Source organism: Pocillopora verrucosa, chromosome 1 (genome assembly GCF_036669915.1).
Source record: "Pocillopora verrucosa isolate sample1 chromosome 1, ASM3666991v2, whole genome shotgun sequence".
NCBI classification, from domain to species: domain Eukaryota; kingdom Metazoa; phylum Cnidaria; class Anthozoa; order Scleractinia; family Pocilloporidae; genus Pocillopora; species Pocillopora verrucosa.
Genome location: NC_089312.1, coordinates 18,386,272 through 18,410,677, shown reverse-complemented (window position 1 = coordinate 18,410,677; position 24,406 = coordinate 18,386,272). Strand labels below are relative to the sequence as shown.

At 37.9% G+C, this 24,406-nt stretch overlaps 3 protein-coding genes and 1 pseudogene across 5 annotated transcripts; 2 read left to right on the top strand and 2 right to left on the bottom strand.

The window, feature by feature from the left end:
• Positions 1-287: 287 nt before the first annotated feature.
• Positions 288-6,162, bottom strand: LOC131788805 (nematocyst expressed protein 6). 2 transcript variants are annotated; one of them, XM_066172012.1, is made up of 11 exons: positions 6,077-6,162; positions 5,139-5,345; positions 4,589-4,709; positions 4,356-4,418; positions 3,619-3,743; positions 2,647-2,865; positions 2,160-2,213; positions 1,855-1,905; positions 1,396-1,464; positions 1,038-1,081; positions 288-417 (listed from the first exon to the last, which is right to left on the bottom strand). In XM_066172012.1, exons 1-11 carry the CDS (start codon positions 6,144-6,146, stop codon positions 391-393), a joined length of 1,050 nt encoding a protein of 349 aa, XP_066028109.1. In that variant the 5' UTR covers positions 6,147-6,162; the 3' UTR covers positions 288-390. The 2 variants fall into 2 exon arrangements, with proteins under 2 accessions (XP_066028109.1, XP_066028110.1); XM_066172013.1 differs by having other exon boundaries at positions 1,855-1,902.
• Positions 6,163-6,460: 298 nt separating this feature from the next.
• LOC131788803 (nematocyst expressed protein 6-like) lies at positions 6,461-15,555 on the bottom strand. Of its 2 annotated transcripts, none has more exons than XM_066171998.1 (13): positions 14,990-15,555; positions 14,587-14,734; positions 12,813-12,893; positions 11,828-12,034; positions 11,288-11,408; positions 11,054-11,116; positions 10,339-10,463; positions 9,346-9,564; positions 9,130-9,183; positions 8,745-8,810; positions 8,286-8,348; positions 7,927-7,970; positions 6,461-7,100 (listed from the first exon to the last, which is right to left on the bottom strand). In XM_066171998.1, the coding sequence occupies exons 3-13, from the start codon at positions 12,880-12,882 to the stop codon at positions 7,059-7,061; spliced, it is 1,074 nt and encodes a 357-aa protein (XP_066028095.1). In that variant the 5' UTR covers positions 12,883-12,893; positions 14,587-14,734; positions 14,990-15,555; the 3' UTR covers positions 6,461-7,058. The 2 variants fall into 2 exon arrangements, with proteins under 2 accessions (XP_066028095.1, XP_058961884.2); XM_059105901.2 differs by having other exon boundaries at positions 8,745-8,813; positions 14,990-15,554.
• On the top strand, positions 13,750-16,124 carry LOC131788871 (uncharacterized; annotated as a pseudogene).
• A 3,995-nt stretch (positions 16,125-20,119) lies between these two features.
• On the top strand, positions 20,120-22,557 carry LOC131788798 (calcium-activated potassium channel subunit beta-4-like). The gene is made up of 2 exons (XM_059105896.2): positions 20,120-20,367; positions 21,284-22,557. Exon 2 carries the CDS (start codon positions 21,357-21,359, stop codon positions 22,038-22,040), a length of 684 nt encoding a protein of 227 aa, XP_058961879.2. The 5' UTR covers positions 20,120-20,367; positions 21,284-21,356; the 3' UTR covers positions 22,041-22,557.
• Positions 22,558-24,406: the final 1,849 nt, after the last annotated feature.

Sequence of the window (24,406 nt, the reverse complement as noted above, 5' to 3'; positions counted from 1 at the left end):
CTGGTGTGTTTTACTACGAATATGTGGCCAGCCGTAAGAAAGCCTTTGGTTTCTAGCTTTTAAACTCCTTAGGCTACTCGGTCGATGAAAGGCTTTTATCTATTACAAACGATTGAATATGATGAGAAAATGCTTACATTTTCACCCCTGCCCTCCTCTCTGATTTCTGAGGAAACAGAAGTGCTAATAGTGAATTAAATATCTGGGCTATTATGTGAGCAGCGAACGTGCATAGAATTCTATACATGGTTAAGGTTAATATATTAAGTGCATTATTCTTCTTTATAATTCAAGGATGCAGCGTGACGCAAGAGATATCCCGTTTGTACTTTCCCCAATCAATTTTATTCATTTATGCATCATCATCATTATCAAGTACGTTCCACCGTTTCATGTTTCCTTTGAATTCACTTGGGTCTAAAAAAGGAGAGGAATAAGGAGTTAGTAAAAAATGATGTAAGATTGGCTTTCCTCCCTCCAAAAAAATTCGTTATTGTTTTTTTTTTAGCTTTTTTTAACCTGCAATCAGCGACAAAATTGTTGACACATTGATTTTTTCAACCCCTTTTACTTCAATTTATATTTTGCCCTTGTTACGTTAACCTATTCGCCCCCTCCCCCCCAAAAAATGTTGTGTCTCCATGAACTTTTGGCTACATACAGGCAATATTAAATGAGGGAGGGGGGGTCTTGTCAATGATTTAGTATGTGGTAGAAACAGGAGTGTTACTCTGCACATAAATACCACTCTTCAAACATGATGTGCCAACTGATTTTGACGCTGATTATCGGTAGATCTATATCTAAATTAAAGAAGTGATTTATGTATTCTAAAGTATGTCGACGATTTCCATAAATGCTTCTACGTAAAAGAAGAGTTACTACCAAATAGTTTTGTTCAGGGATGAACCACAGCCCAGCCTAACCCTCGGCGCTATCAACCAATCATATGACAGGATCATAAATACGAATACCTCGGCGGAAGCCTTAACGGGCAGCTCAATTATTCATTCACTGCCATAACCTTTAAGACTGACCTGTGTTGTGCTTGTTGTTTTGTCATCATTGGGATTCCTGCAGACTTCAAGCAGAAAAAAAAGGTTTAACCATTTACCATCCAAGATCCAGTTAATAATTCTCCCGTATCACTCTCTTAAATTTCATCGAAAATTGGACAAGGTAGTTTGGTGTTATAACATAACATAACACCCTTGAGCTAGTAAGCTTGTCTTTCCTCATAACCTGATTGCAAGAAGACATATCTGTGTCACAAGGAGAAGTCTCAGGTCCTATGGGGTTAAGAGGATAAGACAAATAGAATGTAAGAATCCCGGCCCGAAGTCAAATCTAGGGAGGAAATTATTATGTTAAACAAATCATTTTATCTTCACTTACTCTGGATTATTTTTAGCAGTTTTCCAAACTTTACTACTTTTCTGATACAATTACTGTTTGGTGGACCACCTGCAAAATGCCATAAAAAGAGTAAGATTATTATTCCCGTGACGTCGTTTGCACTTATTGACTTTTCTCTTAGATTGTCGAGGTTTTCTTTTATCTGTGGTTCGGTCAAATGATATCTCTAGTTGTTTATTGGTAGTTACCCTATTCACCATTTAAGAGTCCCAAGTCTTCTGGACCAATTAGAAAGCCAAAAAGACATGCAAAACCAATGCAATACAGGTTTACCTCCGACGGTCAATTAGAAATTTCACTAACTGCAACTGCGATACCTAATACTCAGCGCCTTTTGAGACCTCCTCGAAACCTTATTAGACATCCCGTCTTAGTTTTTATCGTATCAAGCTTATGTCCGAAATGATAGCCAATTACTTGAAAACGCTAAAAACTTACCAGGTCGGGGACGGCCAGGTCCAGGAGGTGGAGGTGGACGTGGAGGTGCTGCTGTAAAAAGACAAGGAATCAAAAAGTGTTTTTAGAGACATGCTACTCAGATGAAGCTATTACCTTGCGATAGCGTTGCTAGCCTTTATACCTGGATAGAAAGAACAACGAACGCACAACTGTTTTTCATTGAAATGAAACGTAGCATGGTGAAGGAAACTCTTCATCCGCTATGGTTGAGTTGTTGCCGGTTTTTATTGTCCTGGAGGGGGAAACTCTACAAACGAGGTGGGTTACTTAAGCTTATGACTGACCTGGCTCAGGCCAGGGGGGCTTGCTTTCTGGCTTTTTACCTCCAGCTTTGGTTCCTATATAAACATAGTGAGAGGTGAAGTTAGCACTGTTCCTATGCGAGACTTAGATGCACACAATTCCAGTTCTTGTGCCCTTAGATGCGACAAAGGCACATTTAGCACTCTCAAGCGAAATACATTAATTATAAACCTTAAATCTTCACATCGCGATACAGCGACAGAAAATATGTAGAACTGATGGACTTGCAAGGGAAGAATCATAAAAACGGACCAGACTTCAAATTTCGTGCCCCTACTAAGAAATCCCAAATCACGTGACTAACCAAACAAAGAAAATAACTTTCCGTACTAATTCGTGGCAGAACAAAACACAACATTTATATCGTTAACAATAGTCACAGGTACAGTCTTATTTTAAAGGAAAAGGATCTTTTCCCGGTAGTTACGCGCTCGGGTTGATTCATATGACATAGTCACGTGAACTTACCACCACAGCCATACATAAGCCGAGCTTGCTTTATGTCACTTTTACTGGGGCCTTTAAGCTGACCAATTTCGGCATTAGGATCCTTAGCGTCTATCGTCATAACACCAGGACGAATATTCCCTGCGTACTTGGAATAGTGCATGATGGATCCATAGTCATATGGCTCTCCTCGACTGTCTACCGAATTAGGTTTAGCCTTTTTAAAGTTATCTTCTGCCCCTGAAGGGTGTAACAAAATACTGTTAGAAGTATGCAAACATAAATTTCCGGGATAGATAAACAGCGGCGAACATAGGCGCGTGCAATTGACTCTATCACAATAAGCGCACTACTAATGATTTTATAACAATATGCCCATTCGGGGTATAGTCAGTGATTTCGCGGTGTTTGAACATGTAACCGCCCGGTTTATATTGAAATATTAAAATAGGCTTTTTTTAACCTAAATTTATTGTTAAAAAGGGAACCAGGAACTATGTATTGAGTGACACAACTCCAGTTTAGACTAAATTAATCATGGCAAAGAAATGGATGGAACTTTTCACCGCACCTCGATCCAATACTTTTTTGTAGCATAAATGTAACTGTTGGATCAAAGTCCACCACATAAGAAAAAATATATAAAAAGGAACCTTCGTTTCAAGCTCAATACAGTGCCCTGTATGCCAGGTCATTCACCCTAGTCTCTTGGTGGCCATGTACGTTTCACAGTTTTTGTATCAAGAGAAAAAAAAGTGAAACTGAGGCGAAAAGTTATATTGGCGACTTGTAACATGAAATTAATCAGTTTAGCTAATAACAAATATCTTTACCAAGTACTGTTTTTAATGTAGGGCAAATGGTTTGTATTATACCCTACGTGGGTACAGTTTAGGATCACAAATCCTTAACAAAATGGAATCTATTTCGTAATGATGAGCGCATTTCTCCACATATAATCTTAACAGTATAATAAAACTTGTTCCTACTGACCATTCCTGATGTTCTGCCAATTGATTGTGACGTATTCATCCCTGTCAGGTCGATTCTGTTCGTGGAAAAATCCGATGGCGTGTCCTAACTCGTGAGTGATTGCTCCTTGTACACAGGGGGGATCCCTTCGACAAGTTGAAATTAATATATATCCTTTTTCTTAATGCGTTTTTCTGCTCTTCAAAGTTATCAGTTAAGGCTACATGAGCCGTTAATTCACAGTATTTCGCTGCTCAGTAAATTTAGACTTATTAACTTCAAATTGCAGAGAAATCATTGCTAAATTTATTTGCAAAATTTGTTTGAAAGTAACAATTAAGTATGATTTCTGAGTATAACAAATGACTCTTTCCCACAAAATAAGTCAAACGTTACACTGAAACTGGTTTGCAATAGAGATACTGTACCAGGAACCGGAAACCCGGAAATATTTGATAACAAAAGATTGAGATAATAATCAACGAATGTAGAGATGCAAAGCAGCCACTGCAGTTTGAGAGGCAACATGTAAGCAAAGTAGTTCGTCCAAAATTTTGCATGAGGGCGAGAGTGATTCTGCTATGTGTCTGATACGTGGATGAAAAATGCATATTTCAATCAGACTAGATTGGACTAGGGAAAAGTAAACTTATCATGACGATCTTCATTCAATTAGGCAGGTTATGAAGGATTTATGTAACTCGCAAACAGTAGTTTCATAGTGCAGATGCAGCTTAAGCGCGCCTTTTATAACTCACTCAGTGAACTGTCCAAGAGAGAGTTCTTGACGTTCTCCAGTATGACCAACATACGACCAGCAGCTATTGAAAGTAGAGACAACACGGGTAATTACTTTAAAGTTTAACAATAAAACGGTACGTACTATTACTTTAAGGTGTAAATATCTATATCTTGGGAAATTTTTCACACTGGCAAAGTAGCGGTTCTGTCTTGAGCTACTTTCGTAATGTTAATTTGACCTTTTACTTACCCCCTCTTGTAAACAAACTCGATGTATCCTCTCTCTCGCTCTCTCTGTTTAAACCGAATACAGGGAACATGATCCATCCAATCTTTTATCGAGTTTCTAATGAGTTGTTTTCCTCTAGCGTCTAATTATAAGAATGAGAAACGTTTACAAAGGCAAATATCAGAATAATTCATGTGTTGAAGGAATTAAAAGGCAACGTAAAGGACCGAAAGGTTTCGGTTAAGATTTAGCACCAATGCAACTGTGAATAAATATATCTTATTAGACGTTTTGGTGTGTAGTGTCGCTGAGTATTTCCACGAGTTGTGCCATATTTTGAAGAGCGCGAACGGCGAGTTAAAATACAAACAACGCGCAGCCGACTGGTTGAACAGGTGTTCTTTACAATACAAAATAACCAACTGTCCAAATAACCGTAGATTATCGCAGGATATTTGTACTCTATTCAAGTGTTATTTGTACTCTACTCAGTGCGGTTGGATAATAAGTGTAAGGATACTGATAAAGCTCTAAACTAGAGTCTGACGGAGAAAAGTAACTGATCAGGTACCAATTCGTGAATTTATTACAAACGGTATAATTCCGTCTGGCCAGAGTTGACGTGGATTCGCGATGGCGCCTCTCGTTTGAGCCTCTTGATTCCAGTCCGCTGACTTGTTGAAGGTTGGCCGTGACTGCCTAAGAATTTCGGCCTGTTCTTTAGTTAGTGCAATGTCTCCCTCGTACAGTTCGGGCACATCGTCTTCGTAATCGGGTACTGAGAGATGAACAACAACACTTCACAAAAGACACCCAAGCTGACTCCCATGAATTTTCCACTGTATTTAAAAATCGAACAGAAACAAACAAACAAACAAAATACTTCTCTACGGCATGTAAGTGATAAAGAGAAATGCACTGCATTACTGAAAATTGGGAGTATATCAAGAAAAGAAAGAAAGTTTTACTTCGTTAAGGTTGAAGAAAAGGATAAATTTTTGGGTGACTTCTCATTAATTTGGCCATTTGACGTTTTGAATTGCAATAAGCAACCGTTATCAGTGCATTGGTCGAGTAACATGGGATGTCGATCTATTGCTAGGCTTCGATTTAATTCCAACTTAAATCATTCTCTGTTATCCCTGAGGAAGATCTATTTATGAAATCATTGAGCAGTGATTGCGAAATGAAATCTATGTCAAGCTCTCTTTACCTCACCAGCCACCTGTTGTTTTAACGAAAAGGAGCATCTTTTTTCCATCCTTGAGTAACAGTTTTGTCAACAATACAATGCGTTTGGCCAAAATTGTATCGATTTTATCATAGAATGTGGCGTTCACTTCAATGATTTTTGTCACGTACTGAGCGGAAACTGTCGCCTGCCGAGCACTCCTAATAACTTGTCTGTCTCATTTGTTTACAAATATATACATTGTTAGTGTCATATCTAATTGATTCCTTTGAATACAGTCAAAACAAAAGGAACAAAAAGGGGAAAATTAAACAAACCTTTCGGCCGAGCGTGTGCAAGAAATATCCCTAACGATAGCAACAGCCATTGCTTCACAAGTAAAGCCATCTTGCCTTATCCTTAAAGTTATGCAAAATTCATGCCTTTAAATGTAACACCGTCACCTTCTCAGCCGACTTCTACTTGGAAAGGTCACGATATTTGACTTGGGAAATAAGTCGACAAATTTTTTGCTTGAAATCATATTTCATCTCATATTTCTTTTACTAGTTGAGCATATCATAAACACTGTCGATTCTGACCGCCTGGTCTTAACCTAGAACTGTTCGAACCCAATCGTTTGTGGTTTACGGGTATAATTCGACAGCAAGTCGTGTTGTTTCTGTTTTTCCTTGCCATACAAGCGAACACAAAATTATAAATTGAATTGTGAATTGATTTTTATTTCAGTAAGTGGGGCCTAGAATCGAGAGCTTTCAAAATTAGGTAAAATAAGCCTTCACATCTCATATCTCAATGCATCTTCGCATTTGTATCCATATCTTTGTCCCACTTGCTATTTTTAGTCTTCATCATTTTTTCCTGTGATATCTTGTAGATCTCTTACTCCTGGTGTGTTTTCTTTTTACTACGAATATGTGGCCAGCCTTAAGAAAGCTTTTGGCTTCTAGCTTTTAAACTCCTTAGGCTACTTGGTCGATGAAAGGCTTTCATCTCTTTCAAACGATTGATTATGATGAGTAAGCCTTTTTTTGCCCTTATTTTTTCTGATAGGAAACAGTAAGTTCTTACATTTTCACCCCTGCCCCTCTCACTAATTTATGAAAAAATAAAAGTGCTAATAGTGAATTAAATATCTGGGCTATTGTGTGGACAGCGAACGTGCATAGAATTCTATATATGGTTGAAGTTAATAGATTAATAGATTCTCCTTTGTAAGCCAAGGATGCAGTATGACGCGACAGATATCCCGTTTGTACTTTCTCCAGTTAATTTGATTCATTTATGCATCATTATCAACTACGTTCCCCCGTTCCAGGTTTCCTTTGAATTCACTTGGGTCTAAAAGGAGAAGAATAAGGAGTTGGTAAAAAAATGTAAGATTGGCTTTCCTCTCTCTCGAAAAAAACAATCGTTACTTTTTGTTTAGTTTTTTTTAACCTGCAATCAGCGACAAAATTGTTGACACATTGATCTTTTCAACCCCCTATTACTTCAATTTATCTTTTGTCCTTGTTAGGTTAACCTATTCGCCCCCTCCCCCCCCCAAAAAAATGCCGTGTCGTGTGATTCCGTGAACTTTTAGCTACATAAAGGTAACTGTAAATGAGGGAGGGGGGGGGGGGTCTTGTCAATGTTACTCTGCACATAAATACCACTCTTCAAACATGATGTGTCAACTAATTTTGACGCTGATTATAAGTAGATCTATATCTAAATTTAAGAAGTGATTTATGTATCCTAACGTATGTCGACGATTTCCATAAATGCTTCTACGTAAAAGAAGAGTTACTACCGAAAAGTTTTGTTCAGGGATGAACCAGTAAATCTGGTAACCTAGCTCTTCCAAAGTCAATTGACAGAACGAAGAGATACCAAAAATGTTACAACCAAGAGCTGAGATTAGTCACCTGATTGCCGAGAGAGTAAATTTGGGGCTCTAGTTAACAATCAACAGGAACTGGCCTTGCCGCCTGTTTTTCTTCTTTACAAATACAAACTTAGACATTTCGAAAAGGATCTATTAAGATGGCACTATTCTAGCTTAACCCTCGGCGCTTTCAACAGATCATATGACAGGATCATAAATACGAATTCTTCGTATTTATGAGGAAGCCTTAACGGGCAGCTCAATTACTCATTCACTGCCATAACCTTCAAGACTGACCTGTGTTGTGTTTGTTGTTTTGTCATCGTCGGGATTCTTGCAGACTTCAAGCAGAAAAAAAAGGTTTAACCATTTACTATCCAAGATCCAATTAATAATTCCCTCGTATTACTCTCTTAAATTTCATCGAAAATTAGACAAGGTAGTTTGGTGTTCAACATAACACCCTCAAGCTAATAAGCTTGTCTTTTCTCATAACCTGATTGCAAAAAGACATATCAGTATCACAAAGAGAAGTCTCAGGTCAATTCCTTCTGGAGGCTAAGAGGAAGAGTTAAGTAGAAAATAAGAATCGCGGCCCGGAGTCAAATCTAGGGAGGAAATTATTATGTTAAATAAATAATTTTATCTTTACTTACCCAGGATTATTTTTTGCATTCGTCCAGAATTTTCTGTTTTTCCGATACAATTTGGTGGACCACCTGCAAAATGCCATAAAAAGAGTAAGATCATTATTCCCGTGACGCTGTTTGCTCTTATTTACTATTCTCTTGGATAGTCGAGGTTTTCTTTTGTCTGTGTTTCGTTCAAATGATATCTCTAGTTGTTTATTGGTAGTTACCCAATTCACCGTTAAAGAGTTCCAGGTCTTCTAGACCAATTAGAAAGCCAAATAAGGCATGCAAAACCAATGCATATCCAGGTTTACTTTCGACGGTCAATTACAAATTTCACTAACTGTAACTGCGATACCTAATAACCAAAGCCTTTGGAGACCTCCTCGAAACCTTATTAGACATCCCGTCTTAGTTTTTATCGTATCAAGCGTAACTATGTCCGAAATCATAGTCAATTACTTGAAATCGCTAAAAACTAACCTGGTTGGGGACGGCCAGGTCCAGGAGGTGAAGGTGGAGGTGGAGGTGGAGGTGGAGGTGGAGGTGCTGCTGTGAAAAGACATGAATTCAAAATTGAACCTCGTCCGTAACATTGAGGAAACGAGACCATATAAATGGGTCCTAGTGTTTTCAAGTCTTCTTTCAGAGACATGCTACTCAGATGACGCTATTACCTTGTAATAGCGTTGCTAGCCTTTATGCCTGGATAGAAAGAACAACGAAGGCAAAGCTGTTTTTCATTGAAATGAAACGTAACATAGTAAAGGAAACTCTTTATTCATTACGGTTGAGTTGTCGACGGTTTTTATTGTCCTGGATGGGGACACTCTACAAACAAAGGGGGTTACTTAAGCTTATGACTGACCTGGCTCAGGCCCGGGGGGCTCGTTTTCTGGCTTTTTGCCGTCAGCTTTGGTTCCTATATAAACATAGTGAGAGGTGAAGTTCTTGGTAGAAAAAAAACACAACATTTATATTATGAATAAAAGTTATAATAATTGTTTTATTTTAAAAGAAAAGGATCTCATCCCGGTAGCTACGCGCTCGAATTAATTTAAATGACATAGTCACGTGAACGTACCGCCACAGCCATACATAAGCCGAGCTTGCCGTATGTCACTTTTACTGGGGCTTTTACGCTGACCAATTTCAGCATTAGCTTTTATAGGCTCCATCGTCATGGCATTAGGACGATTATTCCCTTGGTACTTGGAATAGTGCATGATGGATCCGTAGTCATATGGCTCTCCTCGATAGTCTACCTCATTAGGGTCAGCCTTTTCAAACTGACTTGCTGCTCCTGAATTGTGTGAGAAAATACTGTTAGAAGAATGCAGGCATAAATCACCCGGCTAGATATATAAGCGGCGAACATAGGCACGTGCAACTGAACTTATCACAGTAAGCGCGCTACTAATGATTTCATAACAATATGTGCATTCGTGGTACAGTCATTGATTTTGCGGTGTTTGAGCATGCAACGGTTTATGTTGAAATATTAAAATAGGCTTTTTTTAACCTGAACTTATCGTTAAAAAAAGGAACCAGGAAAAAGGGCCACGTCTATGAGTGACACAACTTCTCCCTAGGATGTGCTCCAGTTTAGACTAAATTAATCATGGCTCAAAGAAATGGATGGAACTTTTCACCGTCACTCGATCCAATACTTTTATACCATAAATGTAACTGTTGGATCAAAATCCACCACAAAAGAAAAAGTGGAAAAAGGAACCTTCGTTTCAACTCAACACAATGCGCTGTGTGCCAGGTCATTCGCCCAAGTCTCTTGAAGGTCATATACGTTTCATAGTTTTTTTAATCAAGAGAAAAAAAAGTGAAACTGAGGCGAAAAGTTATCTTGGCGACTTGTAACACAAAATTAATCGGTTTAGCTAATAACAAATATCTTTACCATGCACTGTTTTTATTGTAAGCGCAAATGGTGTGTATTATACCCTACGTGGGTAAAGTTTAGGATCACCAATCCTCAACAAAATGGAATTGTATTTCATAATGATGAACGCATTTCTCCGCATATAGTCATAATAGTATAATCAAACTTGTTCATACTGACCGCGCGCCATGTTATGCCAGTTGATTTTGACGTAATCATCCCTGTCAGGTCGATTCTGTTCGTGTAAAAATCCGATGGCGTGTCCTAACTCGTGAGTGATTGATCCTTGTACACAGGGGGGATCCCTTCAACGAGTTGAAATTTATATACACATTTAGGTATTTTTCTTCTCTTTAAACTTATCAAGGCTACTTGGGCCGTTAATTCACAGTATTTAGCTGCTCAGTAAATTTAGAGTTATCAAATTCAAATTGCAGAGCAATCATTGCTCAATTTATTTGCAAAATTTATTTGAAAGTAACAATTAAGTATGATTTTTGAGCATAACAAATGACTCTTTCCCACAAAATAAGTTAAACGTTACAAACTGGTTTACAATGGAGATACTGTACGTGGAACCAAAAACCCAGAAATATTTGATAAGAGGAGATTAAGATAATAATAAACGAGTGTGGAGCCAGTAGCCACTGCAGTTTGAGAGGCTGCATGTCAGCGAAGTAGTTCGTCGGAGAGTTTACACGAGGACGTGAGTAATTCTGCTACGTGTCTGAAACGCGGATGAAAAATGCGTATTTCAATCAGATTAGACTGGACTAGGGAAAAGTAAACTTATCATGATCTCCATTCAATTAGGCAGGTTAAGAGGGATTTATGTAACTCGCAAACAGTAGTTTCATAGTGGTGATGCAGCTTAAGCGCGCCTTTTATAACTCACTCAGTGTACCGTCCAATAGAGACTTCTTGACGTCTACCAATATGGCCAAGATACGACCAGCAGCTGTTGAAAGTAGAGACAACACCGGGTAATTACTTTAAAGTTCAACAATAAAACGGTACGTACTATTACTTCAAGGAGTAAATACCTATATTTACGGAAATTTTTCACACTGACAAAGTAGCGGTTCTGTCTTGAGCTACTTTCGTAATGTTAATTTGACCCTCTACTTACCCCCTTTTGTAGACAAACTCGAGGTATCCTCTCTCTGACTCTCTCTGTTTAAATCGAAGACAAGGAACATGATCCATCCAGTCTTTCATCGAGTTTCTAATCAGTTGCCTTCCTCTAGCGTCTAATTATATGAATGAGGAACGTTTACAAAGGCAAATATCGGAATGATTCATGTGTTGAAAGAATTAAAAGGCAACGCGTAGGACCGAAAGGTTTCGGTTAAGATTTAGCGCCAATGCAACTATGAATAATATATCTTATCAGACATTTTGGTGTGTAGTGTCCACGAGTTGTGCCATATTTTGAAGAGCGCGTACAGCGAGTCAAAATACAAACAACGCGCAGTCAACTGGTTAAACAGATGTTTTTACAATACAAAATAACCAACTGCACAAATAACCGTAGGATATCGCAGGATATTTGTACTCTCTTCAAGCGTTATTTATACTCTACTCAGTGCGGTTGGGTAATAAGTGTAATGATACTGACTGATAAAGCTCTAGACTAGAGTCTGATGGAGAAAAGTAACTGATCAGGTACCGATTGCATAACTTATTTTAAACGGGACAATTCCGCCTGGCCAAAGTTGACGTGGATTCTTTATGGCGTCTCTTGTTTGAGCCTCCTGATTCCAGTCTGCTGACTTGTTGAAGGTTGGCTGTGACTGTCTAAGAATTTCGGCCTGTTCTTTAGTTAGTGCAATGTCTCCCTCGTACAGTTCGGGCACATCGTCTTCGTAATCGGGTACTGAGAGATGAACAACAATAATTCACAAAAGACACCCAAGCTGACTTCCATGAATTTTCCACTGCATTTAAAAATCGAACAGAAACAAACAAACAAACAAACAAACAAAATACTTCTCTACGGCCTGTAAGTGATTAAGAGAAATTCACTGCATTACTGAAAATTGGGAGTATATTAAGAAAAGAAAAAAAGTTTTACTTCATTTAGGTTGGAGAAAAGGACAAATTTTTGGGTTGACGTTTTGAATTGCAAAAAGCAACCGTTATCAGTGCATTGGTTGAGTAACATGGGATGTCGATCTATTATTAGGCTTTGATTTAATTCCACCTTAAATCATTCTCTGTTAGCCCTGAGGAAGATCTATAAATCGAATTAATTTACATGACATAGATCTATTCATTGATTGTGATCGTGAAATGAAATCTTTGTTAAGCTCTTTGTATCCCACCAGCCACTTGTCGTTTCAACGAATAGCACTATCTTTTTTCCATCCTTGAGTAACAGTTTTGTCAACAATACCATACGTTTGGCTAAAATTATTTGTAGTTCAAAGGGTTACCTAAGGGACTCAACATAACAATTTCATCATAAAATGTGGCCTTCATTTCAATGATTTTCTGTCACCTACTGAGTGGAAACTTTCGCCTACCGAGCACTCCTAATAACTTGTCTGTCTCATTTTGTTTACAAATATAAACATTGTTAGTGTCGTATCTAATTGATTCCTTTGATAATAAAGTCAAAACAAAAGGAACAAAAAAGGGAAAATAAAACAAACCTTTCGGCCGAGCGTGTGCAATAAATATCCCTGAAGATAGCAAAAGCCATTGCTTCACAAGTAAAGCCATCTTGCCTTATCCTTAAAGTTATGAAAAATTCATGCCTTTAAATGTAACACCGTCACCTTCTCAGCCGACTTCTACTTGGAAAGGTCAAGATATTTGACTTGGGAAATAAGTCTACATATTTTTTGCTTTAAGTCATATTTCTTTTCATATTTGTTTTATCTAATAGATCATATACATGTCTTTTGTCCGTTACTTCTACAAAATTATGTGAGTGCTGTCTGAGTGGTTTAGAAGTTAAGAACTCGTAGTAGAGATAATTGTAGCGCATTAACTGATTTACAGGTATAATTCGACAGCAAGTCATGTTATTTCTGGTCTTCCTTGCTATACTAGCGAATACAAAATCATAAGAACTAATTAATAAGAGAATTGATGTTTATTTCAGTCAGAGGGGCCGAGAATCGAGAGCTTTCAAAATTAGTTCAAATAAGCCTTCACATCTCATATCTCAATACATCTTCGCATTTGTGTCCATATCTTTGTCCCACTTACTATTTTCTTCTTCATCATTTTTTTCTGTAATATCTCGTAGATCTCTTCACACTCTTGGTGTGTTTTCCGTCCTTTTATTTTAAATATGTGGCCAGCCATAAGAAAGCTTTTGGCTTCTAGCTTTTACAGTCCTTAGGCTACTTGGTCGATGAAAGGCCTTCATCTCTTACAAACGCCTGATTATGATGAGTAAGCCTTTTTTTGCCCTTATCTTTTTTATGATTCTAGCGAACCGAAAACATCTTTCAGGGTGACCAATGGAAACGTAATAGAGGGCTTTAGAATGTAAACACCGACGGATGCTATCAACTGTATATTGCAAATATAGGCCGAAATAATAAATTCTTCAAAGCTTATTGTAGCAGACTCCAAGCCGTCAATATAACCTTGGGTTGGCAGAGTAAAACCTCTATTGAATAGCACTGTGTTAATAATTCATATGGCCTGGAGGCGAAGAAAACGTTACAAATCGCGGTCAATTTTAGACTTTAATCAATATTTCTGATTGCCTTTTTCTTTTTCAGGTTTCTAGAACATGCTATAATTGTCTTATTCTAGTTTCCTTTGACGTACTAAAATATCAAAGGTTCCTAATCAAATATTCAAAAGAAAGATTGTGGCTCTGCTCTCTAAGGTAAGATGTTCCGCGTGTTATTTATGTTAACTCCCGACGAATCTGTTGTCTTTTTTGGTGATTCTGTCAGTTGTACGTCTTAGTAAAGAAACTAATGTTGTGTTTATGCGAAAATTTTGGCTTCAGAAATTCTCCAGTCGACAGACTGAACGAAAGTCTTTCGATGAATCACGCTATTCAATTGCAGCGACAATCATAGCATACATTAGACCATCACCGTTGCAATTTATAATGCATCATATTATTACTCTTATTATTATGGAAAACTAAAGAGTATTCTAGATAATATTTTCATTTTAACCACTTCATCCTCTGATGTTGAAGGAGCTCTAAATGTTTTGATGTTGGACTTATGAATTTTAATTTAACACACAGTAGTCTGCGGTGTCTCGAACATAAAACAATTACAGGTTGACACGTTCGGCAGACATGTTTTGTTAGTGTATTTTTTCAGCCATCTCGCTTTCTTCAGTTTTAATTACATCGAATCTGCTGTTTAAATCATTCACTCTCGGAATTTTTTACAGCATCAGAAATTTTACGCGAATGACACTTAAATATTACATAATCAACCATACCAATGATTGTTCCTCCTGAGAAGAAACCGCACGGGTTCACCAAATTTTCGATTGAGAATTAATTTTCATAACATGTGTGGTAGAGTTTAATCAATTCTTTGATAAAGTTTCTGTTGACCTTCGTCACTCGGCTGCACGTTCGTTTCACCTGATAAAGAAAATAAAACTCATTGTAGTATCTAAGATAGACCTGATAAGTCATTATATTAAACAGATACGAGTGTATAAGCCACGGGCTATAAATCTTTCTTAACAGTCACATAGTGCATCAAACGAAACAGTCAGAGTGCTGGAACGAGCTGGAATGAAATAAAATGTAGCCCACAGCTAATCCGTTGTTGTTTTATACTTTTTGTTTTATCCTCTATAGGCAGCCATAAAGTAGAACAAGTATAGAACTTACTGAGCATCGTAAGTATCTGTTTCTCTTTGGTCCGACTTAAATGAATATCCACCGGTCGCAACAAGCTGATCTCATCAAGAAAGTGACACGCGTGGCCAAAGGAATCCTTGTGACTTCAATTTTGTCTCTACTTCTCGTGTTGGTTCTGGTTACGCTTCCAAAGATCGAAAGTTCAAGATTTAAATTGGGAATTTGTAGTGTCACGGCCACGAAGCTAATCACAGCTCATGACAAGAGACCTCAATGCCATTGTATCAAACGAAACACCAACGCAAATGCACAATTTATTATCCTTGTCTGCAAATTTATGTGTCTTACAATAATCGATCGGAACATGACGCTTTAGTCGTTAGGGACCGTCGGCAAATAACAATAGAGTGTTCTTATATACTCAGAGACTCCGAATGCAAAACGACTGCGGACGTTTACAAACATGTCAACGTTTTTCGTGAACAGTGGGACTCGAAAAATTCGTCTTACAAATGTTATCATAACCCAAGGATTCCCGCTCGGGTGATTTTGATAAACAATGCATTGAGTACTGTCTTAGCTGCAACCTTGACTCTAATTTCTTCTGTTGGAGTAATCATTGGTCTGCTTTTGTTTTATTTGAAAAAACAAATTAGCTTGATTATGTTCAAACGTGTCAGGAGATTAAGAGGAAATGGACAATTAGTTTCTCTTGCTCAAGGTTCAGCGATTGATGACGAAATCGAATATTAAAGAGAATAATAAAGATAAAGTACAATTGTGTTTCACGAGCCCGCAGGCCTGGTTAATGAAGGCAACCAGCAACACTCCTTGTATTGTTCTCATCTCAGTCGAAGTCGATTGAATATGATGAACAAAGTTTAGCTTGAACTCATTTTTATGGTACTATTAGAATGGAACTAAGTCCTGAAAACTCGACTGTCGTATTGGTATCCAACCAAAACCGTAATATGGAGACTTGAAAAACTTAAAACTTAACTTAAAACTTAAAAACTTATTGTAGTAGACCTCAAGCTTGAAAGGGTTGAAAGGGAGTTGATATGAAAATTGTATGGGTGCCTAAGACGAACTGAATGACTGACTTCTTAATTCGGAGTCTTACATGGGCCTTTTGCAGTTTCTCTCTTATCATAACAAAGATGATAACAAGTTCCCCCTAACTTGTTCACTCTTACTCAATAAAAACTCTTGAAATCATGGTTTAACTTGAGCACAACTGTCACAAAATGTTTATTCTTCTGGCTTTTGTCTAGATCGTAACCTTTTCCTGCACACAACACGTTATATACAAACCAGCTGTTTTTACTACATAATCCCATGCGAGAAAGTGAACTTTGAAAAAGGCTTTTCCACGGGATTTGTTTTACCCTAAAAGACAGGCGCTATTTTTTCATGCACTTTTCATGCGAATGAAATATTTTAGGACAAAAGCTATGAATATGTACATTTTTAATGAGAAGAGACAATGAACAAACTTCGTATGACTTTCGATTTTAATGTCAGTTTCCATCTTCAGAGAAAATCTTGATAGAAAAGCATTACCTTGAACTCTCTTCGGCTGGAATCTCTTCGAAATTTTCGCTTCCAATCATAACACTTTTCTCGGTTAAGTTTTCACTACCATACCCACATTACATATCAATAAAAGGCAATAGACCTGGAAAATCTGAAGAAAGGCGCCATTTATTACTCTATTGTTATCAGGCTGCAAAAATCCCGGTTAAAATAAGCCACGTTTGGCTCCTGATCCCTTCACCTCTCAATCCAGAAGCCTTTGTGCGCTTGAAGGCCGCCATCTTGAAAAAAAATACCCACAGGATAACGACCCATTTTAGGGGTGGTCTAGCCCCATTTATAATCAGGAGGGGGATATGAACTTGGACGTGGATGTGGATGTGGACGTGGACGTGGACGTGGAGGTGCCGCTGTGAAAAGATATGAATTCAAAATTGAACCTCGTCCGTAACATTGAGGAAACGAGACCATATAAATGGGTCCTACTGTTTTCAAGTCTTCTTTCAGAGACATGCTACTCAGATGAAGCTATTATCTTTCAATAGCGTTGCTAGCCTTTATACCTGGATAGAAAGAACAACGACTGCACAACTGTCTTTCATTGAAATGAAACGTAGCATAGTGAAGGAAACTCTTTATTCACCACGGTTGAGTTGTTGACGGTTTTTATTGTCCTGGAGGGGGACGCTCTACAAACGAGGTGGGTTACTTAAGCTTATAACTGACCTGGCTCAGGCCCGGGTGGCTTGCTTTCTGGCTTTTTACCGTCAGCTTTGGTTCCTATATAAACATAGTGAGGTGAAGTTAGCACTGTCCCTATGCGAGACTTAAATGGCAGACAATTCCAGTTCTTGTGCCCTTAAATGCTGCAAAGGCACATTTAGCACTCTTAAGCGAAATACATAGATTATAAACCTTAAATCTTCATACCTCCGCGATACAGCGACAGAAAGTATGTAGAAATAATAAACTTACGAGGGAAGAATCATTGACCAGAACTTGAAGTTTCGTGACCATACTCAGAAATCCGAAATCACGTGACCGACAAAACAAAGAAAAAAAACCCTTTATACCAATTCTTGGTAGAAAAATAACACAATCGAAGACAGGGAACATGATCCATCCAACTTTCATCGAGATTCTAATCAGTAACCTTCCTTTAACGTTTAATTATATGAATGAGAAACGTTTACAAAGGCAAATATCAGAATAGTTCATGTGTTGAAAGAATTAAAAGGCAACGCGTAGGGCCGAAAAGTTTCGGTTAAGATTTAGCGCTAATGCAACATTGGATAAATATACCTTATAAGACTTTTTCGTGTGTAGTATCGCTGAGTATTTTTACGAGTTATGCCATATTTTGAAGAGCGCGTACAGCGAGTCAAAATGCAAACAACGCGCAGTCACTGGTTAAACAGATGTTTTTACAATACGAAATAACCAACTGTACAAATAACCGTTGAATATCGCAGGATTCTTTTTTTACTCTATTCAAGCGTTATTTGTACTCTACTTAGTGCAGTTGGATAATAAATGTAAGGATACTGATAAAGCTCTAGACTAGAGTCTCATGGAGATAAGTAACTGATCAGTTACCGATTGCATAACTTATTTGAAACGGGACAATTCCGCCTGGCCAAAGTCAGGACCTGGATTTGCGATGGCGCCTCTCGTTTGAGCCTCTTGATTCCAGTCCACTGCCTTGTTGACGGTTGGCCGCGACGGCTTAAGAATTTCGGCCTGTTCTTTAGTTAGTGCAATGTCTCCCTCGTACAGTTCGGGCACATCGTCTTCGTGATCGGGTACTGAGAGACGAACAACAACACTTCGTAAAAGACACCCAAACTGACTTCCATGAATTTTCCGCTGTATTCAAAAATCGAACAGAAACAAACAAACAAACAAACAAAATACTCCTCTACGGCCTGTAAGTGATAAAGAGAAATGCACTTCATTACTGAAAATTGGGAGCATATTAGGAAAAGAAAGAAAGTTTCACTTCATTTAGGTTGGAGAAAAGGATACATTTTGACTGACTTCTCATTTATATGGTCATTTGACGTTTTGAATTGTAATAAGCAACCGTTATCGGTGCATTGGTCGGGTAACATGGGATGTCGATCTATTGTTAGGCTTCGATTTAATTCCACCTTAAATCATTGTCTTTTATCCCCGAGGAAGATCTATTTATGAAATCATTGAGCAGTGATTGTGAAATGAAATCTATGTTATGAAATGAAATGAAATCGTTTGTGGTTTACAGGTATAATTCGACAGCTCTTTTTACCTCACCAGTCACCTGTCGTCGCAACAAATAGCACCATCTTTTTTCCATCCTTGAGTAACAGTTTTGTCAACAATACCATACGTTTGGCTAAAATTATTTGTAGTTCAAAGGGTTACCTTAGGGACTTAACACAACAATTTCATCATAAAATGTGGCCTTCATTTCAATGATTTTCTGTCACCTACTGAGTGGAAACTTTCGCCTACCGAGCACTCCTAATAACTTGTCTGTCTCATTTTGTTTACAAATATAAACATTGTTAGTGTCGTATCTAATTGATTCCTTTGATAATACAGTCAAAACAAAAGGATCAAAAGGGAAAACAAAACAAACCTTTCGGCCGGGCGTGTGCAAGAAATATCCCTAAAGATAGCAACAGCCATTGCTTCACAAGTAAAGCCATCTTGCCTTATCTTTAAAGTATGCAAAATTCATGCCTTTAAATGTAACACCGTCACCTTCTCAGCCGACTTCTACATGGAAAGGTCAAGACATTTGACTTGGGAAATAAGTCTACAATTTTTTTGCTTTAAGTCATATTTCTTTTCATATCTCTTTTATCTAATTGACCATATACATGTGTTTTGTCTGTTACAAAATTATGTGAGTGCTGTCTGAGTGGTTTAGACGTTAAGAACTCGTATTAGAGATGATTGTAGCTCATAGACACTCGATTCTGACCACCTGGTCTTAACCTTGAACTGTTCGAACCCAATCGTTTGTGGTTTACAGGTATAATTCGACAGCAAGTCGTGTTATTTCTGGTCTTCCTTGCTATACTAGCGAACACAAAATTATAAGAACTAATTAATAAGAGAATAGATGTTTATTTCAGTCAGAGGGGCCGAGAATCTAGAGCTTTCAAAATTAGTTCAAATAAGCCTTCACATCTCATATCTCAATGCATCTTCGTATTTGTGTCCATATCTTTGTCCCACTAACTATTTTAAGTCTTCTTCATCATTTTTTCCTGTAATATTTCGTAGATCTCTTCACACTCCTGGTGTGTTTTCCGTCCTTTTATTTCGAATATGTGGCCAGCCATAAGAAAGCTTTTGGCTTCTAGCTTTCACACGCCTTAGGCTACTTGGTCGATGAAAGGCCTTCATCTCTTACAAACGATTGATTATGATGAGTAAGGTTTTTTTTTCGCCCTTATTTTTTTTTTATGATTCTAGCGAACCGAGAACATCTTTCAGGGTAACCAACGGAAACGTAATAAAGGGCTTAAGAATGTAAACACCGACGGATGCTATCAACTTTATATTGCAAATTACAGGCCAAAATAAGAAACTCTTCAAAGCTTATTGTAGCAGACTCCAAGCCGTCAATATAACCTTGTGTTGGCAGAGTAAAACCGCTATTGAATATCACTGTGTTAATAATTCATATGGCCTGGAGGCGAAGAAAACGTTACAAATCGCGGTCAATTTTAGACTTTAGTCAATATTTCTGATCGCCTTTTTCTTTTTCAGGTTTCTAGAACATGCTAAAATTGTCTTGTTTTTGTTTCCTTTGACGTATTAAAATACCAGAGGTTCCTAATCAAATATTCAAAAGAAAGATTGTGGCTCTGCTCTCTAAGGTAAGATGTTCCGCGTGTTATTTATGTTAACTCCCGACGAATCTGTTGTCTTTTTTGGTAATTATGTCAGTTGTAAGTCTTAGTAAAGCAACTACTGCTGTGTTTATATGAAAATTTTGGCTTTAGGAATTCTCCAGTCGACAGATTGAATGAAAGTCTTTCGACGAATCACGCTATTCGATTGCAGCGACAATCATAGCAAACATTAATCATCGCCGTTGCAATTTATAATGCATCATAATATTACTCGTATTAAGAAGGAAAACTAAAGAGTATTCTAGATAATATTTTCATTTTTACCACTTCATCCTCTGATGTTGAAGGAACTCTAAATGTTTTGATGTTGGACTTATGAATTTTAATTTAACGCACAGTAGTCTGCGGTGTCTCGAACATAAAACAATTACAGGTTGACACGTTCGGCAGACATGTTTTGTTAGTGTATTTTTTCAGCCATCTCGCTTTCTTCAGTTTTAATTACGTCGAATCTGCTGTTTAAATCATTCACTCTCGAAATGTTTTACAACATCAGAAATTTTACGCGAATGACACTTAAATATTACATTATCAACCATACCGATGATTGTTCCCCCTCAGAAGAAACCACACGGGTTCACCAAATTTTCGATTGAGAATTAATTTTCATAACATGTGTGGTAGGGTTTAATCAATTCTCTGATAAAGTGTCCGTTGACCTTCGTCACTCGGCTGCACGTTCGTTTCACCTGATTAAGAAAATAAAACTGGTATCTAAGATAGAACTGATAAGTCATTATATTAAACGGATACGAGTGTATAAGCCACGGGCTATAAATCTTTCTTAACAGTCACGGTGCTGGAACGAGCTGAAATGAAATAAAATGTAGCCCACAGCTAATCAGTTGTTGTTTTATACTTTTTGTTTTATCCTCTATAGGCAGCCATATAATAGAACAAGTATAGAATTTACTGAGCATCGTAAGTATCTGTTTCTCTTTGGTCCGACTTAAATGAATGTCCACCGGTTGCAACAAGCTGATCTCATCAAGAAAGTGACACGCGTGGCCAAAGGAATCCTTGTGACTTCAATTTTGTCTCTACTTCTCGTGTTGGTTCTGGTTACGCTTCCAAAGATCGAAAGTTCAAGATTTAAATTGGGAATTTGTAGTGTCACAGCCACAAAACTAATCACAGCTCAAGACAAGAGACTTCAATGCGACTGTATCAAACGAAACACCAACGCAAAATGCACAATTTATTATCCTTGTCTGCAAATTTATGTGTCTTACAATAATCGATCGGAACATGACGCTTTAGTCGTTAGGGACCGTCGGCAAATAACAAAAGAGTGTTCTTATATACTCAGAGACTCCGAATGCGGAACGACTGCGGACGTTTACAAACATGTCAACGTTTTTCTTGAACAGTGGGGCTCGAAAAATTCGTCTTACAAATGTTATCATAACCCAAGGATTCCCGCTCGGGTGATTTTGATAAACAATGCATTGAGTACTGTCTTAGCTGCAACCTTGACTCTAATTCCTTCTGTTGGAGTAATCATTGGTTTGCTTTTGTTTTGTTTGAAAAAACAAATTAGCTTGATTATGTTCAAACGTGTCAGGAGATTCAGAGGAAATGAACAATTAGTTTCTCTTGCTCAGGGTTCAGCGATTGATGACGAAATCGAATATTAAAGAGAATAATGAAAGATAAAGTACAATTGTGTTTTACGAGCCCGCAGGCCTGGTTAATGAAGGCAACCAGCAACACTCCTTGTATTGTTCTCATCTCAGTCGAAGTCGATTGAATATGATGAACAAAGTTTAGCTTGAACTCATTTTTATAGTACTAATAGAATGGAACTTAGTTCTGAAAACTCGACTGTCGCATTGATATCCAACCAAAAGCGTAATATAGAAACTTAAAATGCTAATATCGGCAGACTGTATCACCAAAGTATTGCAAATTGTTGTTCGAAATTAGAAACTTAAAAACTTATTGTAGTAGACCTCAAGCTTGAAAGGGTTGAAAGGGAATTGATGTGGAAATTGTATGGGTGTCTAAGACGAACTGAATGACCGACTACTTAATTCGGAGTCTTACATGGGCCTTTTGCAGTTTCTCTCTTATCATAACAAAGATGGTAACGAGTTCCCCCTAACTTGCTTGCTCTTACTTAATAAAAACTCTTGAAATCATGGTTTAACTTGAGTACAACTGTCACAAAATATTTATTCCTCTGGCTTTTGTCTAGATCGTAACCTTTTCCTGCATACAACATGTTATTTACATCCCCCGCGAGAAAGTGGCTTTTCCACGGGACTTGTTTTACCCTAAAAGACAGGTGCTATTTTTTCAAGCACTTTTCATGCGAATGACGAGTTACCCTCTCTCCCCTGCACATGACTTTCCCTTAGCGTCTGGCTAAGTTCTCGCGAAAAAAAGAATGACCAATGTCTGTTTGTGGATTAGAACTATTACCCCCGAGTGAGCTGACACTTAGAAGTGTTTGACAAGTGGGTGTAAAGGCTTCTTTAGGGTAAATGTTTCACCTGACAGTGCCTATCAAAACTTTTAATAGGCATTGTCAGGAGCAGGACTGTATTTGAAGTACATTCCTGGTCCGTATGTACGAAGAGCTTCAGGCAAGAAGAATGTTGTTAAATAACTTATGGAAATAGCAATGAATTTGTAACTCTTGTAAACAAGACATTGCTGAAGACGTCATACGATGTTTTAGGTCTATTTTGTCCGCATTCGCAGGTAGAGCTTCACGCAGGAAGAATTAATGGAAATGATTAATTGGTAGTTGTTTATCAAAACAGCCCACCATGAACTTATGACATCTTGCGAATAAGACATCATTGAAGACGTCAAAGGCTTTTTTAGCGTGTTTTAATTTGGTTGCTATTGTCATTAGACATGATATGAAAATATCTACATCTTTAATTTGATCATCATTGAAAGGAAAAAAACCACTTCCGAAATTATGCTTTATCGCAGTTCGCTTACGCGCTGCTTGAAACTAACAATGCAAGCATTTAGAAGTCGTGCGGCTGGCAATGTCGACCCTTTCATAGCTTACGGCTACTTCTGATATTTTTGAATGCAGAAATAGGATGTAAATTTGAACGGTCAAGACAAGTATTTAAGAAATGTTAGACCCAGTAAACACGAAGCTTATTAAACTCTAACATTTCTTTAATTAGGAAAGTTATTGACGTAAATTCAGAGACAAATTTCTATAAATTGTCTTTGCGGGAGGTTATGAACGAAGCGTTTGATATTGCCTGTATTGGCAATGCACGCCTTTGTTTTTTCTGAACTAGCAAACTACGGTTTTAACCACCGTCCCAAGGTTTTTCAAATGTAGTCGTAAGTCGTGAGTAAATCATAAGAGATGGGAGCACAATGATCCAGCTCAGAGACACGTTACGCTTTTGAGCTCTGGTCTGTTGTTATACCTGATCAAAAGTTCAGGAATCTTTCTTCCTTGACCTACGCACTCAAATAGGACCCCCCCCCCAAAAAAAAATAAGCGTCAGTGTTCGTTTTTATATAGTGCAAGAAGAGTTAGGTGTTATTTTGAACCTTTGGTCCTGGTTCAACCGGCCGTTACTCAGTGGATTTCATCCAATCCACCACGGAGTCTATTCAATCCACCACGGACAAAAGAGCAGGATTGGGTAGATTAATGTTCAGCAGATGAGTGTCAGGGAAACGTGCGGTTGTTTCCACTACATAATGATTTTTCGGGGTGTATAGGGTTAATGACTTTTCGACTTTTCGTACATTTAGGGCTAGGTGTTTTTTACGTCCAACGAACATGAAAGAAGAAGAGAGGGAATAGGCAGGAGATTGTTAAAAAAAACTCGGACTTAATTGTGACAGTCTGTGCTTTACGGTGTAGATTTATGCGCATCGCAGAAAGAGGATTCAAGATTAGTACAAGCGTTGTTTTCGTACAACTAAAAGGCGTGAGACATTGTTTACCATCCGACGTATAAATCGTTGAAGACAAACAAAACAACCAAAAATATCGTTTGCCAAACAACTAATG

Excerpts from the sequence above, each read along its gene's own strand:
- LOC131788798 (XM_059105896.2), top strand. The coding sequence starts at position 21,357 with ATGAATGTCCACCGGTTGCAACAAGCTGATCTCATCAAGAAAGTGACA.
- LOC131788803 (XM_059105901.2), bottom strand. The coding sequence starts at position 12,882 with ATGGCTTTACTTGTGAAGCAATGGCTTTTGCTATCTTCAGGGATATTT. Across the intron at positions 12,035-12,812 it reads TGCACACGCTCGGCCGAAAG|TACCCGATTACGAAGACGAT; the intron begins GTTTGTTTTATT and ends TTCATCTCTCAG. Across the intron at positions 9,184-9,345 it reads GCTTATGTATGGCTGTGGCG|GAACCAAAGCTGACGGCAAA; the intron begins GTACGTTCACGT and ends ATGTTTATATAG.
- LOC131788805 (XM_066172012.1), bottom strand. The coding sequence starts at position 6,146 with ATGGCTTTACTTGTGAAGCAATGGCTGTTGCTATCGTTAGGGATATTT. Across the intron at positions 4,419-4,588 it reads GAGTTTGTTTACAAGAGGGG|CTGCTGGTCGTATGTTGGTC; the intron begins GTAAGTAAAAGG and ends TACTTTCAATAG. Across the intron at positions 1,906-2,159 it reads GCCCCCCTGGCCTGAGCCAG|CAGCACCTCCACGTCCACCT; the intron begins GTCAGTCATAAG and ends GTCTTTTTACAG.